Here is a 17,778-nt window from a genome sequence, read left to right as displayed (position 1 = left end):
CTGCTAATTCCATCACTCAGGGTTAACTATTGTACACATTTAGATATACATCCTTTTGTCTCATATTCACACACTCAAGTACACATGCACACAAGTATACACACACGTACACGTGAGTATATACACACGCACACATACATGGGACCCTTACTCTCACCTCACACTCATCCTTGGATGAGGTTTACCCGTACAAGAGAACCATATTTTTCTCATATTGCCTCCCTCCTTCTGAAGAGGACTGCCTAGGGGTATGATTTGGCCTCGGTACAGAAAAGGCGCTGATTTCAAAGCTACTATACGGTCTTTTTTTTTTTTTTTATATATGGTCTAGCAATCAATAGCTCCGTCTATTGTAATGGTTGCTGTTTCTTAGCCAGGAAGGCTTCTTCAAATGTGTTGGAATCTGAGCTGAAGGGAAGGAAGAGACTGCCACCGTCCTGCAATTCAGTATAAAAAGCATGATGCAGCCTGTCACATTCTCTGCATTTAAGAAAACGGTTTTCTTTCTTAATATGGCCCCAGACAGTACTGTGTCTGAGAATTAATATTTGTTTTGGGGAATGACCTTTTGACAAATAGGAAGAATTCTAATTCTGCCCTGCCCACTGGTACAGGTCCTTAAAGTCCCCAGAGCTCACCTGGGATTCTGCTTTGGTGTTAGGCTAGACTTGAGGCCCATGCTGGGCTCCCTAAAATGAGTTTTCTTTGGCCCACACAGTATTTTAAATTTGAATTATTGTCAGTATTTTAAAATGTGAATATTGATACAAAACTTTAAAATTTATGGCCTCTTTGGGGAAAAAAGGAAAATCTGACCACACCAGGCTTTTGAATATATTAAAGAAATTGGTAATTTTTTATGTGTGTCACAAGTATATATCCAATTTGTCATGTCTGTCTTAACTTTGCTAATTTTTTTCTTCTTGTTTGTTTTGGCAAGCTAAATTTTTAAATAGATTTATTACTTTTTTCTATTATGGCTTTTGGAATTTGTGTCTGCTTTAAATTTTTTTTTTTACCAACTCCAAGATTAGTTTTTAAAGTGTTATCCCATGTTCTCTTCAAGTTCCTTTATTGTTTCATTTTTAACATTTAAATCTTTGATCTATATGGACAATATTTTGGTAGAAAGAGTGATGTAGGAATCCATTTTTATTGTTTTCTGTATGACTACCTAATTATCCCAATGCCTGGATATTGGATAATTTATTTTTCCCCACTGGGTAGGAATGTTATACTTACCAGGTATATACTCAGTTTCCATATATATTTGTTTTTATTTCTTGATTTTTTAGTTTGGGCTCCTGATCTGTCCACACGTGTTCCACTACTAAACTGCTTTCACTTCTGTAGCTTTATAATATATTTTAATGTTAGATGTGACTATTCAGAACTTAGTACTCTTTTAGAATTTTCTTGCGTATTCCTGAATGTTTCTTTTCAAGTTTCTCTTTTGCGAAAATTATACATAGTGATGGTTTACAGAGTTTAATTGTTTTGCAGGTTTTATTAATTAAAAGACTAGTCCTCATTCCCCTAAACCAAAACCCAAACCCATTGCCACTGAGTCGATTCCAACTCATAGCTACCCTATAGGACAGAGTTGAACAGCCCCATAGGGTTTCTAAGGCTGTAAATCTTTACAGAAGCAGACTGCCACATCTTTCTCCCATGGAGCAACTGGTGGGTTCGAACTACTGACCTCTCAGTTACCAACCAAACACTTAACCACTGTGCCACCAGGGCTGCTTCCTGATTCTCCTACCTACTCCTAAATGTTCCTCACTAGAACATTTTCACATCATTTCACTGATTATTTTGATATTGATCTCCATGATTCTAAAATATGTTTGGTCTTTCCTTTGTAGGTATTGGAAACCCTGGTGGTGTAGTGGTTAAGTGCTACGGCTGCTAACCAAGGGGCCGGCAGGCGCTCCTTGGAAACTCTATGGGGCAGTTCTACTCTGTCCTAGAGGGTCGCTATGAGTTAGAATCGACTCGATGGCACTGGGTTTGGTTTTGGTTTTTGTTTGTAGGTATTATCCATTGACGTTCCCCTGTGAAAGAATCTCTTTCTTATCCTCATTTCCACTACGTACACATATCCTTTCCGTCTCTCCATTCTCCCTATATAGTTTTACTCTAATTTTAGTTAGAGCAATAGTCAGGGTTTGAATTATTATATTTGCATAAATATTTTTCAGGGCTGAACCTTGGGGGAAACAGTGATAACTTTTCCCGAAGTTGACAACTGTTCTTTTTTTTTTTTTTTTGACTTGCTTAGTTTTTCTTAGTCATTAATGCTAAGCTCACAGTCAATTATTTAAGTCACCTTTCAAGAGAATCAGATACATTAGGTATTGTATTAGTTTCCTAAGGCTGCCATAACAAACAATCTTGGTATCTTAAAACAAGAAAAATATATACTTTCTCAGTTCTGGACGCCAGAAGTCCAAAATCAAACCGTTGGAGGCTCAAGCGGTAAAGCCTCCCTTGCTTTGTCCAGCTTCCAGTTTTTCATAGTTCCAGTCATTCCTTGTTGCTGTATAACTTCAATCCCTTCCTCTGTCTTCACATAGTCTTCTCCTCTGTTTCTGTGTCTTCTCCTCTTCTGTCTCTTATAAGGACACTTGTCTTAGTCAATAAATGCTGCCATAATAGAAATACCATAAGTGAATGGCTTTAACAAAGAGATATTTATTCTCTCGCAGTCTAGTAGGTTACAAGTCCAAATTCAGGGTGTCGGCTCCTTGGGAAGGCTTTCTCCATTGGCTCTGGAGGAAGGTCCTTGTCTTCAACCTTCCCCTGGTCGAGGAGCTTCTCAGGCGCAGGGACCCCAGGTCCAAAGGATGTGCTCTGCTCCCGGTGCTGCTTTCTTGGTGATATGAGGTCCTCAACTCTCTGCTTGCTTCCCTTTCCTTTTATGTCTTGAGAGATAAAAGGTGGTGCAGGCCACACCCCAGGGCAACTCCCTTTACCTTCAATAAGGGAGGTGACCTGAGTAAGGGTGATGTTACAATCCCACCCTAATCCTCTCAACATAAAATTACAATAATAGAATGGAGGACAACCATACATGACCTAACCAAGTTGATACACACATTTTTGGGGGATATAATTCAATCTATGGCACTTGTCATTGGATTTAGGGCCCACCCGGACAATCTAGGATGATCTTATCTCAAGATCTTTAACTTAATTACATCTGTGAAGACCCATGTTCCAAATAAAGCCACATTCACAGGCTATGGGGGTTAGGGTGTGGGTCTATCTATTGGGAGGCCACCGTTCGACTCACTACAGGTATGCTTTCAATTTCATCTCTCTGAAAAAGCCCCTCCCAAGAGACTTCTGATCTGTTGAGTTTGAACTGGTGACACTGGGCCCACTGTCTTTCTAGGAACTCCCTTTCCATCATTCTGGAGATGTGTTTTGCCTCCCTCCAGTATAGGTTCTCCATCATTTTGGTTTCCTTCAATAGGAAACCCTGGTGGCATAGTGGTTAAATGTTACGGCTGCTAACCAAAAGGTCAGCAGTTCAAACCCACCAGGCACTCCTTGGAAACTCTGTGGGGCAGCTCTACTCTGTCCTATAGGGTTGTTAAGAGTTGAAATCAACTCGATGGCAACGGGTTTTTTTTTTTTAATCCTTCAATAATTCCCTCTCTTCCCTAAAGAATGTATGGGAACTAAAATTTTGAGAACTTTCATTTTAAAATATCTTTCTTTTACCCTCACACTTGATTTATAGTTTGACTAGGTATAGAATTCAAAGTTGGAAATCATTTACCTTGAGAATATAAGGGTAATTCTCCTTTGTTTTCTAGCTTTCAGTTTTGCTGCTGAGAACTTCAAACGTTATTCTGATTCCTGATAATTTCTTTGTGCCTGTTTGTGTATTTTCTCTGAAAAACTGTAGTATCTTCTCTTTGTCCCCAATGGTTTGAATTTTTATGAATTTCAAGATGTGAATTCATTTCATCCATTGTGCTAGGCTCTCAGTGAGTTCTTTCAATTTTCTAACTTGTGTTCTTTTCCTGAATTATCTTGCTAATAATTTCCTCCCCGCATTTGCTTTGTTCTTTGTTCCTTGGACTCCTATTATTTGGATTTTGAACCTCATATACTAGTCCTCTAATTTTTTTAAATAGTTTTCTTCTATTTCTATCCCTTTGTATTTTTGCTCTTTTCTCTAGGAAGCTCCTCAACACTTTATTCCAGTGTTTTTATTAAGTTTCTATTTGTGCTATTCTTCTTTTAATTTCCAAGAGCTTTTTCTTAGTTCTCCAAATTGACCCTCCCCTATTCTTTATTTATAGGCTGTTTCTTAAATAAGCCTTCAAAGAATCCTTCTTCTTTCACCCCTACACCCCTCAAACCCTACTTCCATAGGTTCCTGGAAACTCTAATTCATGAACCTTTGGTGGTTTGATTAAATTATTGCCTCTTCATATTACTGGTTCTGTCTGGTCCACTACATCAGTTACCATTCACTCATCTGCTTTATATGTGCTAAAGTTTGTTAATGGTTATGTATTTATTTTCAGAGTTGTCTTCTATTTATGACAAGTGCTGTTTGTTTATTATTTGTGTGCCAGTGTACAGTTTTCTTTTAAAATTAATTTAAGTTGATTTAAAAGGAGTTGGTTTAAAAGAGTTTCCAAAAGCAGAGTAAATGGAAAAATTTAATAATAAAACGCGTTGCCATCAAGTCAATTCCCACTTATACAACCTCATAGGACAGACTAGAACTGCCCCATAGTTTCCAAGGGGCGTCTGGTGGATTTAAACAGCCGACCTCTTGGTTAGCCGCCATAGCTCTTAACCACTATGCCATCAAAGTTTAATAATAGTATAGGTGATTTGTGGAAGAATCTGTATTTGTTTAAGATGTATAACACAGTGTACTTCACATTTAAAGGTGTTGCTACTGACCCACCATCAGTTAGAAAATACGTTCTTAATCATTACTTTTTAGTATTGATTGTGGGTTTGCAATTTTCTGATTCACTTTACCTAATGCTCATAGAAATCAGAAACATTTCTCTCTTCCACCCTCCTTTTTCTTCTCATTCCCTCCATCTTTCTTCCCTCTCTGTTTCTCTCTCTCTTTTCCTTAATAGATTTGGTGCAAATGGGTAGGAAATAGCAGATAATCATATTAAAGTAACTCTTTACTCCTTTGCCAACCTTTAATATTTATTTTGTTTTTCCTTTAAAAAAATGTTGCCTTTCAGGTTGCTTCAGTCTTTCTATATTATGGTGTCATTATGTTCTCAGAATATGAATAAAATCTCTTAGTTATTTATCTAGGGGCATCTGGGCAATTTGGGGGGGGGGATTTGTTCAATGTAGAATAAAAGCATGTTACAGAGAATCTGAGAAATCTGCTATTGCAGTCTACAAATATTCATTAAGAGACTAACCATATGTCAAGGTGAAGATAGAGTGGTAAATGGGAAATGATAATAAACTGGTAAAGATGTTCTAGAGTTAACGAGATGATTCCAGATAGTGGTAAGTCCTACAATGGAAATGAAATGGGGAGATGCGATGGAGAGTGACTGGTGTATATATGTGTGTGTTTGTGTGTGTGTGTAAGTCTATTTCCTAATCTATACTAAACCCATATACCAAATCGTCAAGTCAGTTTTGACTCATAGTGACCCTACAGGACAGAGTAGAACTGCCCCATAGGGTTTCCAGGGCTATAAATCTTTATGAAGGCAGACTGCCACATCTTTCTCCTACTGAGTGGCTGGTGGGTTTGAACTGTAAATCTTTCAGTTAGCAGCCAAGTGCTTAGCCACTGTGCCACAGGGCTCCTTTTCTAATGTATATAAAAAAAAAGTATAGTGTTCTTTTATTTGCCTCTTTACATAAAGAGGCTTTTAGAAACCACTGCTTTCAGGCTGAATGATGAATGACAGTGGGTTGGACAGTGATATGACCAAGCTTCTAGCTTCTTTACTTCCTGTAAACTGCTTGCACAGTTGGAATATTGCTCTTCTCATCTCAGAGGCTCTTGGAGAGAAGAGTCAGGAAAGAATGCTCATTTTTTTGTATAGCCATTTGGAGATCAGCTGGCTAAGCATTCTACTTGGGAAGTCATTTCGAGACAGCAATGATTAGTGATAGCGATGAGAATAGCATGATTTCAGAAACATGTATTTATATAAAACTCTCTGGGGACTACAGTAGAACCTCTGAAACATTATATATGCAATTTCTCAATTTGGTGGAAGAGAGAGGATAATACTTTCTTTTGACTGGACTTTTCAAGTCATCTGTTTATATTTTTGCCTAGGGACTTTATTTTCCTCGCTAATAATCAGAAAAATGCACGCTTCTCGGTTGTCATGGAAAAATACATTCTGAAATTGTTTCCCACTATTATTACATAGCCTGTTATAAAGAACTGTAAGTAGAACTTGGATAAAAATTGTGCTTTGAATCCTTTTTAGTGGACAGATATACTCAAATTGGTTTTCTTTTACATTTTGGTTAAATAATAGGGATTTTCAGCTGTTCCCTTCTGTCATCCTCTGCTCTCGCTTTCATTTAGAAATCTTATTTAGACAAATAGGGAAGAAAAAACTGTTTTAGAGTTCATCATAAAAAGAAAAGGAGTTAATAAAACAAAAGTTTTTGAAATTGCCATTATTTATCTCTATTACAGAGGCAAACCGAACTTATTGGACATGGGCTCTTTGATGATCAAACCAATTCAGCGTGTGATGAAATACCCCTTATTACTGTGTGAACTTCGGAACTCTACCCCTCCTTCTCACCCAGATTACAGAGCACTGGAGGATGCCTTTGCTGCTGTGAGAGACATTAACGTAAGCATCAATGAACTTAAAAGAAGGAAAGATTTAGGTAAGGAGAGATGTGATGTACTGGGTGTTTCCATGAATGGAGAGTTCTGTTTATATTTCAGAGGCTCAGAATCAAGGAAGGTCTAAATTGTTATAGCAGCTGTAGTGAACATGATCACTCAATGTTGAGAGTTAGGGGCTGCGGAGGAGAGCATGGTTTTTTTTGCCAGCTAGGTCCAGGAGAAGGCCGTAAAACCAAAAAAAAAATGGTGATTTTTGATCAGTCACATATTCAGCCTCTTTTGACCACTGCATACTGGGTAACATATTTGTGGACAAAAGATACCCATAGCACATATAGCCCTCCGGTCACTGGTGGTATTTGTGGTAAGGAGGAGATGTGGGCAGGTAGATGCAGCAGCAGGAAGTTAGAAAGGGAAAGCGGTCTGTCTGGAAGGGGCAGACCAGGTGAGGAGAACCAGGAAGTTTATCAGGCTTGTGTGGTCCTGGCATACAGAGTGGAGATTTTTCAGCAGTAATTGCTCCATTGAAGGGAACAGGTATACTAGTTTCTAGAATTATAAGTTATTGTTACTTAGCTTTTTATATTTTGAAAGTTTATTGCATTTTATGTGTTATATTTTTTGTTGCAATTATTCTTGTTAGTTTGTAAGCTAAGACCTAAGATTAGCGTCTAAAGTAAAATTGTTTTCAATCACATCATATGCATGTGAAAGCTGGACAATGAATAAGGAAGACCAAAGAAGAATTGATGTCTCTGAATTGTGGTGTTGGTGAAGAATATTGAATATACCATGGACTGCCAAAAGAATGAACAAATCTGTCTTGGGAGAAGTACAGCCAGAATGCTCCTTAGAGGCAAGGATGGCGAGACTGCATCTTACATACTTTGGACATGAGGTCAGGAGGGATCAGTCCCTGGAGAAGGACATCATGCTTGGCAGAGTACAGGGCCAGCGGAAAAGAGGAAGACCCTCAGCGAGGTGGACTGACAGAGTGGCTGCAACAATAAGCTCAAGCATAACAACAATTGTAAGGATGGCTCAGGACCAGGCAGTGTTTCATTCTCTTGTGCACAGGGTCGCTATGAGTCGGAACTGACTCGACGGCACCTAACAACAACAACAAAGTAAAATGAAGATTTCGAAAGAGAAGAGAATTACATGGTTCTTATATATTCCAGATATAATAGTGCATTAGGATCAGAGCTTATCTTAGGCCTGGTGAGACCATGGGCCCTCTCTGAGTAGGATATATGTCCTTAAAATTCTTAATTGGCTTTGTGCTTCTGAGATTAAATGGTGATTAGATGTTAAAGCAATGGCAGGTACTTTAGAGTTAACTGGTATAACCACTTTATTTGTTTATTCAAAAATTAATGTGTTTGTAGTAATAAATTAATATTATATAGAAAGATATAAAGAATGAAAAGTTATAGAGTAAAAGACTGCATAAAAGACAGCCCACAGACAAAGGACTACTACCCAGAATATAGAATTATTGACATTAAATCAGTAATAAAAATACATTTTAATAAAGGGTTAATAATGAGTAAGCAAGCAATCACAGAAATATCAATACATTTAAAAATGCTAAGCTTTACTAGTAATCAAAGAAATGAAAATTAAAATAACAATGGGATACCATGCCAAACCTATCAATTGGCAAAAATGTTTTGAAATAGATCATAGGAAGTGCTGAATCACAAACTGCAGGTAAGAATGTATATTGGAATTCCCACTTTCAAAATGTATTTGACAATAGCTACTGAAAATTTTTTTAGTGAAGTAGAAGTTAAATATAACCAAGTCAGAGAAAATCTATTTCTAGGTATTTGCTCTAGGGACACTTGCACATGAGCTCAAGGAGGCATGTACTAGTAACTAGCATTGTTCATAATAGCAAAAAATAAAAAATTGAAAATGGCTTATATTTATCCAGATAATAAAGATATATATATATATATATATACCCATTGCCTTTGATTCGATTCCAACTCATAGTGACCCTTTATGAGAGAGTAGAACTGAACTGCCCCGTACAGTTTCCAAGGCTGTAAATCTTCACAGAAGCAGACTGCCACATCTTTCTCCTACAGAGCAGCTGGGGGGTTTGAACTACTAAACTTTTAGTTAGCAGCTGAACACTTAACCACCAGGGATCCTTACATACATATACATAGGTATACATGTATACATACATAAGGTATGTAATGGATAAATGACATCATGAGAAGATAAAAATGAATTAAACAAAAGTACATGTATCAACTGGGATTAACCTCAGAAAACACAACATTGAGTTAAAAAAAAAACTGTAAATTAGCAAGTTACAGAAGAATATGTGCAGTGTGGTACCATTTTAATAAGTTCAAAAACATTCAAAATGATACTATGTATTATATGGCTACATGTATTAAAAAACAGATACAGATGTAATGGTCCCCAAATTTAAGGTACCAATTCTCTCTGGGGATACAGGATAGAATCACAGAGGCTTCAAATGTTACTGATTTTTTTAAAATAAAAAGATGTGAAGCAAATAAGGCAAAATGTTAAGATTTGACAAAGCTAGAAGGTGGATAATGGCTATTATATTTTTTGGAGCCCTGGTGGCATTGTGGTTAAGAGCTTAGCTGCTAACCAAGAGGTCAGCAGCTCCAGTCTACCAGCTGCTCCTTGGAAACCCTGTGGGGCAGTTCTACTCTGTCCCGTAAGGTCGCTACGAGTAGGAGTCAACCCCACCGCTACAGGTCTGGTTTTCTTTTTTTTGCGGGGCGGGGGGGGTGGTTATCGTATTCTTTATACCTCAGACCTCTGTATCCATGTATTCAACCAACCACAGCTGGAAAATATTCAGAAAGTTCCAAAAAGCAAAACTTGAGTTTGGTGCCATGCCAAGCACTATGCTAAATGCACAGGAATGCAGCGATGTGCCGGGATACCTGCTATACCTAGTACCGTCGAGTGGATTCCGACTCATACCCGCCAGAGCCTCCTGCCATTTCACAGATCGTCAGTCTCTCTCCAGCACTCGTTGCATCTTGTCATTATTCCTGAAACAATATAGTATAACAACTATTTACATGGTATTTACATTGTATTAGGTATTATAAGAAATCTAGAGGTGATTTAAAGCATACCGGAGGATGAAACCCTGGTGCTGTAGTGGTTAAGTGCTATAGCTGCTGACCAAAAGGTGAGCAGTTCAAACCCGCCAGGCAGTCCTTGAAAACTATGGGGCAGTTCTACTCTGCCCTATAGGGTCACTATGAGTCGGAATGAACTCGATGGCAAGAGGTTTCTTTTTTCTTTTTTTGGAGGATGAACTTAGGTTATACCAAATACTATGCCTTTCAAATAAGGGAGTTGAACAATCTCAGATTTTGGTTTCCCCGGGGGTTCTGGAACCAATCCCTTGTGGATATCCAGGGATGACTGTATTCTTCTGTTTGCTTACACTATTGCAAAGTTCTAAAAAGAAAATGTTTCCATTCTCATGATTCCAGTTTGCATAGCTAATATTTTAGTAAGTTTTCTTCAGACTTTGTTTTTTTTCCTATTTTATTTTTCTTTCCTCCCTCTCATCTCTTTCCTTCCTCTCCCTTCCTCTCCCACTTCTTCCTACCTTCCTTCTATCTTTCCTCCCTTCCTGCCTGCCAGCCTGCAACATGTATGGTACTACAATTTGCTCTTTTTTTTTCTTAACTTATCCATGTATCATGACCATGCTTCCAGTTAATATTGTCTTCTTTTTGTTGGATCCACAGTATTCTATTTTATGAGTGTACTATAATTTATTAAGCTATATCTATATGGCTAAACTTTTAGATTGCTCCCAATATTTTGCTTTTAGAAAAAAACGCTGAAGGAAACAAAACTCTGGATGGACTTCCTAGTCATAGAATATGAATATTTACATTTTTGTAACATTCAGCTAAATTGCTGTCTTCAAACAACCTGTGTAGGTTTAGTCCTCATCGACCTTATATGAATGAGAAAGCGAATTCCTCATGTTCTTATCAACACTGGATGTTAGGAGTATTTAACATTTGGAGCAACATGAAAGGTGAAAATCACTCCAAAGATAAGTAAGTAAAGCTCAGAGCAGTGACTCGACTTGCCCCAAATCTCTCAGCTAGTGGAGAGCCACTCTAGAACCCGAGGTCTTCTTACTTGGGTAAAGTGGTCTTTTCATTAGTCAGGTCTTGAGGCTTTGTTTCAGAGGCCCCAGGTAAAATGTACATACGTTGTCTGTGAAAAGAGAAAGAATTTCTTCAGTGTAGGAGGTAAATGAACCTTGGGCCTTGACATGGGGTCCTTGGGCAGCTGAGTTTCTGAAAGGCAGTGAGTTGGATGCCCAGGAATGTGACTGGGCAGTGCAATTGGAGCTATGTCAGGAGACATGGCACCTACAAGACAGGGTCAAAATCATATGGCTTTTGATCATGAACATACAGATCTTGAATACTCGGGGTGAAGCACACATTTTCTATGCTCCATATGTTCAGCTATATTACTGTACGCTTTTGTTGCAGTTCTAAAATATAAGAAGAGTGATGAGGATGGATCACTTAAAGACAAACTGTCTAAACTAAGTATTCATTCAATTAGCAAGAAATCAAAAAGAATGACAAATCATCTAAAGATTCTGACCAGAGGAGAATCACAGGTAATTTTCCTTCTGGGGTCACATACATTTTACCAGGGAACATGAGTGCTGTTATTTTGGGGAGGTTTTGTTTTGTTGTTATCACACCTGTTTCTAGAACACTGAGAATCAAGGTAATTGCTCTATGCTTTTCCTTTCCCTCTTTTGGAGGAAAAAAAGTGGGTGGAAGGAGCCCCTGGGTGGTGCAAATGATTAACGCCCTTGGCTGCTAACTGAAAGGTTGGCACTTCAAGTTAATGCAGAGGCACCTCACAAGAAAGGCCTGGTGATCTACTTCTGAAAAATCAGCCATTGAAAACCCCAAACCAAAATCAAATCCAGTGCCGTCGAGTCGATTCCAACTCACAGTGACCCTATAGGACAGAGTAGAACTGCCCCACAGAGTTTTTGAGGAGCACCTGGCAGATTCGAACTGCTGACTGTTGTGGTTAGCAGCGTAGCACTTAACCACTGTGCCACCAGGGTTTCCATGAAAATCCCGTGGTGCACAATTCTACTCTCACCACGTGGGGCTGCCGTGAGTCAGAATCACTCCGCCCACCTGATAGTTTTTTAATACTGGTTAAATGGGCACTGGGTTTTTTGGTTTCAACACTATGTTAGCTGTGGTTCTTCTGCTTAGGAAACAAACAAAGGAGAAGTAAGAAAGTGGCTTAACAAGAAATGACCCAAGAAGCCTCATGCTCACCATTAACTAGAACATAATTTTCCTCCACCTCCAAGGCAATGCCTCCTTCCATTCCTATTTTATTTTGGCTTTTTAAAATTTCACTTTTCTTTAGGGTGCCCTTGATGTTCATCTTATTTTTATTTCACTATTTTAAAAAAAAAAAAAGGGTTTAGTTGCATAACTTAGTGTGATTTCTTTCCTTCAACTTCTCCCCCTCATCTCCCTCCCAGATGCACGTTATATTAACAGGTAACTGTTCTGTGTCAGCTGGTTAGCCTGGCTTGAAACATCTTCATCTCAACCCCGAATTAATAATGGATGAGTTAGCAAAGGCTCTCAAACTTTGATGTGCCTAAGAATTACCTGAGGAGCTTGTTAAAGGATAGAACCTTATTCCAAGGTTCCACCCGTGGTAGGGTAGAACCGAGAAGTCTGTATTTTTGCAAACACCCCAGGTGTTTTCAAGCTAACAATCTTGAAGAAAGTGATCAATGGAATGTACTTTGAGAATTGCAAAATAGAAAGTTCATGGCCCTGAGGTAGTAATGCAGTGGACATCTAACCAAAAGTAGGAAAGATAGGTCTTAGCGTATTATATAGTCCTTATTTTTTTTCCTTCCTTTTTCATTTGCCTGCTTTGACCACTTATTATTTTTAATATCTCTAAGTATAGGGTCGCTATGAGTCAAAACCTACTTGACAGCAATGGGTTTAGGTAATAGTTTAATATGTGTAACTATTTAATATTTCTAACTAAGGATTTTAGTTTGAACTAGAGGCAACTATGGGGGGGTCTGGTGTTGGTGTTAGATGGCTCATCCAATCCACCTCACTCTTTAGCTGCTGTGATCTTTTTTCCCTCTTTGATGAGGTTTTTCAAGCTTTCTCACTACTTAGATAGCAGTGGTCTCCCCCTCCTCTGGATTCCTAAATCACTGACTGTACCCTAATCTTGGCACACTTTATATTTGCAGGACTCAGCACAGAGCAGAAAATAAGAACAAGGTTTTTGAAGTCATCCAACCTGGATTTGAACTCCTTCTCTTCCACTTAATAGAGATTTGCCTTTGGGCACATAAATTTAATTTGGTGTTGTTAGCTGCCATCGAGTTGGCCTAAGACAAGAGTGGAGCCCTGATGGCACAGTGGTTAAGAACTTGGCTGCTAACCAAAAGGTCCGCAGTTTGAATCCACTAGCCACTCTATGGAAACCGTATGGTTGGACAAGTCCTACTTTGTCCAATAGGGTCACTATGAGTCGGAATCGACTCAATGGCAATGAGTCAACAAATGGGTGCTGGTGAAGAGTAAATGAAATGATACGTATAAAGAAAGCATCTGAGACAGTGTGTAAACAGTCAATACATAGAAGCCATCATCATCATTATTATTATTATTATATCATTGACTTGTTATTTATTTTTTTAATGCACAGACTTATTGCCCATGTGGATATAAACTCATTCAGGCATGGCTTTTATCATTCTTGTACTTATTTCCTTATATTTTACTAGGGGCTCACCTAGTCCATTACATATAGGAGGTAACTCCAGGTCCCTCCTCTCAATGTGGAACTATAATGTGGGAATTTGAGACATTTATTGTGTGTAGTCACATATCATGGAAACCCTGATGGCATAGTGGTTAAGAGCTACAGCTGCTAACCAAAAGTCAGCAGTTCAAATCCCCCAGGCACTCTTTGGAAACTCTATGGGGCAGCTCTACTCTGTCCTATAGTGTTGCTATGAGTTGGAATCAACTTGACGGCAGTGAGTTTGGGAGTCACAAATCAGGGAAAGAAAAATCAGGACGTTAAACTAAAGACAACAGTAATATAATTGAATTGAGAACTCATTTGAGAAGAGATTGTATCCTCCATGGGCATGTATAAATGTAGTGTATATATTTCACCGCACTCTGGGATTTTGCTTCTGGTGCTCAAGAGAATTCTATTGAGGAATGAAAGGCAGGTTCCAATTCTGGGCGGGCTCATGTCTTTTAACATATTTATCATCAGCTTCTTATATTTTTTAGTTGTGAGCTAAAAGTGAATTGTAGTTAGAAGAGCCTGAAGGGATATTAATTAGATTTTTTCCCCTTAATCTTTTGAGATGATGTCCTGTCAGCAATGAAGCATTTCACTGTTAATCAGAAAATCAGCTGCATAGGCTGAACTGGAAAAGAGATAAATCTCAAATCAATCAATTTTGCACTTGTCAGCAGCTCAGGTGAAATATTTGGTGGAGTTAAGGTATAAAACTATTACCCAAGAGGAAGAGTCTATACAATTCATCATGCATTTATTGAATTCTCATGTACCTGGCACTGCTAGAAATTGGGAATACAAAGACAAAACAGGCTTCAAATTCAGACTGCTTGAATTTGAATCTTGCTCCAACCTATTAATGTGGGTAAGGACCTTTACCCCCCTTTAATAGTTAGGGCAAAGTCCCTCGGTGGTGCAGACATTAATGTGCTCAACTGCTAACTGAGTCTACCCAGAGACACCTCAGAAGAAAGACCTGTTCTACTTCCAAAAAATTAGCCACTGAAAACCCTGTGGAGCACAGTTCTGTTCTGACATACATGGGGTAGCCTTGACCTTGAGTCAGAATTGACTTGGTGCAACTTTTTTTTTTTTTTAAACTAAGGTAAAGAATAAGCTTCTGTCCTACAGAGACTCCAAATACTGGTAGCTTAAATCAAATAGTCATTTATTTCCCTTTCTCATAATAGTCCTGAGAGGTGAGTCTAGATGGACCCTACTTCACAAGATCCTTTAGGGACCCAGTACCTCCCAATTTTTTGCTGTGCTGATCCCTAAAGGTATTGTCTTCATCTCCCTGGTTGAAGCTGGCTCACTGCCATGTCTTTCAAGCCCCAAAGCTAAGACTCCAAAAAGGCACACATCACTTTCACTCACATTGTATTTGCCCAACCCCAATTACAAGGCCATAGCTAACTGCAAGGGAGTCTGGGAAATGTAATCTCTAGCACAGGAGTCATGTGTCCAACTTGAACTAGAAGTGGGGGTTCTATTAGTAAAAAGACAATGGGGATAATTTTAACACTCTGCCACACCTCCCTGAACTTCTATTTCTTTATCTCTAAAATGGGATTAATAATAGTACTTCTCCCACAGGATCGTGTAAGAATTAAACGAGAAAGTGGGAGAAAGGTTTTAGTATAGTATCTGGAACATAGTCTTTAATATATATAAACTTGTTATTATTATTAAAACAAATGTACTTAATCTCAAAATGGTTACAATCCATCAGTGGAAAGAATTGCTTAAATGATTAGTGTTGTAAGACCTCATAGGAGGGAGGGATTTGTTTTCAACAATGTTTGCGGGAGAATTAACAGAATAGGTGACGTCTGAGCTGGTCTTTGAGAAAGAAACAGGATTTGTAGGCATAAAAGGGGTAGTATTATATTGCAGGAAAAGAAAGCTTTATGAGAAAGGCTTGGTTATAGAGAATGGGAAGAAGTGGAATCAGGCAATATTTCTCACGGTGTGATCCTGGAACTTCTTACTTTTAAAATCATCTCAGCCCCAGCTAAGATATACTCAGTAAGATCTCTGGTGATGTGCCCTTGGAAACGAAATTAAAAAAAAAAACTTCCCAGCATATTCTTATACACAACGAACTGGGTTTGAGCATAGAGATCTTTAGACAGGAGGGTGTTAGATTTTGTGTAGGCTGCAAAGAACTATGCTCCTATTTAAAGATGAGGTTTTAAAACAAAATGAAGTGTCATTATTTTCCATCTATTCAGTTTTAAGGTCAACCATCTTAAATTAAAATGAGCGTATGAATTGAGAACAGCTATGGTTATTACCAAATGCCAAACTGAATAATACATATTCCATGAAACTTTTGCATTCTCCAACAGATTTTGCCAGCATGAGCCTGGGTCTGATCTTATTTTGTAGCCATTTTGATTGCCAAGAAATACTTCTTATCCCTAAGAGCTGTAATAAGTGCTTACCCTTAGAAATTACCAAAAGTATATGATATAGCATATTTTTCTGAATGCCAGTAGGTACACATACATGATGACAAAAAAATAAATAAATAACTGAACAAATTAAACTTAACTCTGCTGGGTTACCCTAACAAAAGGGCTATTTTTGCTAAGATTATACGCCATCCTTAATACTGGAGTCGATAATCATCACATTTCTGTAACCATGAACTTAAGAATATTTCTAAATAAACACTGGGAAACAAATTGGAATGAGTCATAATGGCAAAACAATTTCCAGTCAATAGATCTAATTCGCCTACTATATAAAACCAAACACGTAATATAATTTAAGAGTACATGAATAATATATACCACTAAAAAAATGCAAAGAAAAATTTGCAGTCCTATAGCTACTATGACCTACTATCACCTACAGGCGAAGCTATGTGAAAATTGAACAGCATCAAATTAAGCTGTGCAATGTGGCTTTGCTGCACTAATTGAACATCAGTTGTGCTATGTGCCAACACAGATACTTCTGTATAAGGCAGTCAGCATCTCATAAAATGTTTTCATCCCAACAATGAGCTTTTGTAATGTGCTGGGCCAATATAGTCCATGCTGTTTGTTTTTGTTTTTAATACCAGATTCATTTGAGTTATAAAAATAAATAATTTCATGTATATTTTAGGTGAAAGACAACACCTTTAACAGAGAAGAAAAGCTGTTTAGATGTTTAGAAAAGACTATTAGGCATTGTGTGAAGAACATTTCACTCTGTCTTCAACACATACAGGTAGGTGAGATACAAGTGTTTTCATTATATTTACACGAACGTATTTTTTTCCACGGTTATTGTGAAGAGTAAATGTGACTGTTCATTCGTTTACAACAAGACATCTACTGTATCAAATTGGGGAGGCTGCAAACTGCTGGTAAAATAAATAAATATAAAAACTTGGTTTTTGATCTTCGTCCCCTTACCTACCCCACCTGAAACCAAATCCAAATTGCTACATTGTGGAACCTTTGGTCATATGATTGCCACCTGGTGGTAGACCATCACCGTGCTTTCTTTACGGTACAGAGGAGCTTATTAAGTTAAAATTGCAGACAAGGAAGAATATTACTTGTTTATTCGTTTGAGTATACTAACAAATCTCTTTTCAGTAGGACTTCAGGTAACTTTCAAAAATACCTAAAATGCAGCATGTTCACATAATTTAATGATATGATGGAAAGAAAGAAGATCAAAGTGGGACATAAAATGAAATCAGAGGAGAAGTTAAAAGGCATAAAGTCCATATCAAAAGGCTATGAAGAACACAAAAACACAAATATGTCTCATATTTTAGCTGTAGGCTAACTAGCAGCAGACCCTAAAAAAGGACATGCAATTGCACAATTCTGATTTATTTTAAAATCAGTATTTTGTAATCTCCCCTTTAGATTTTGAAATGTAACTCACAGATATACACAAAAGGTAGCAGGTAGAGGTAGCAGGTATACATAAAAGAAAACCAACGTAAAGGAACTAAATTCTAACAAAATAATATGAACTACCATATGCAAATGTTTGCCACACAACTAGACTAGAAGACAAAAGCACCACCACAAACTTCCAAT

General features: G+C 37.9%; 1 protein-coding gene across 2 annotated transcripts in view; it reads left to right on the top strand.

Moving 5' to 3' along the window:
• The window catches only part of ARHGEF38 (Rho guanine nucleotide exchange factor 38), a 158,612-nt gene that overhangs the window by 107,453 nt on the left and 33,381 nt on the right, over positions 1-17,778 (top strand). For both annotated transcript variants that reach the window (XM_049885575.1, XM_049885574.1), the window contains 3 exons: positions 6,680-6,879; positions 11,377-11,510; positions 16,844-16,948. In XM_049885575.1, coding sequence (XP_049741532.1) covers positions 6,680-6,879; positions 11,377-11,510; positions 16,844-16,948 — 439 coding nt within the window. The remainder of the gene's footprint in view (positions 1-6,679; positions 6,880-11,376; positions 11,511-16,843; positions 16,949-17,778) is intronic.

The sequence above is a fragment of the Elephas maximus genome, chromosome 5 (assembly GCF_024166365.1).
Source record: "Elephas maximus indicus isolate mEleMax1 chromosome 5, mEleMax1 primary haplotype, whole genome shotgun sequence".
NCBI lineage: Eukaryota > Metazoa > Chordata > Mammalia > Proboscidea > Elephantidae > Elephas > Elephas maximus.
This window is presented reverse-complemented; position numbering and strand designations above follow the sequence as displayed.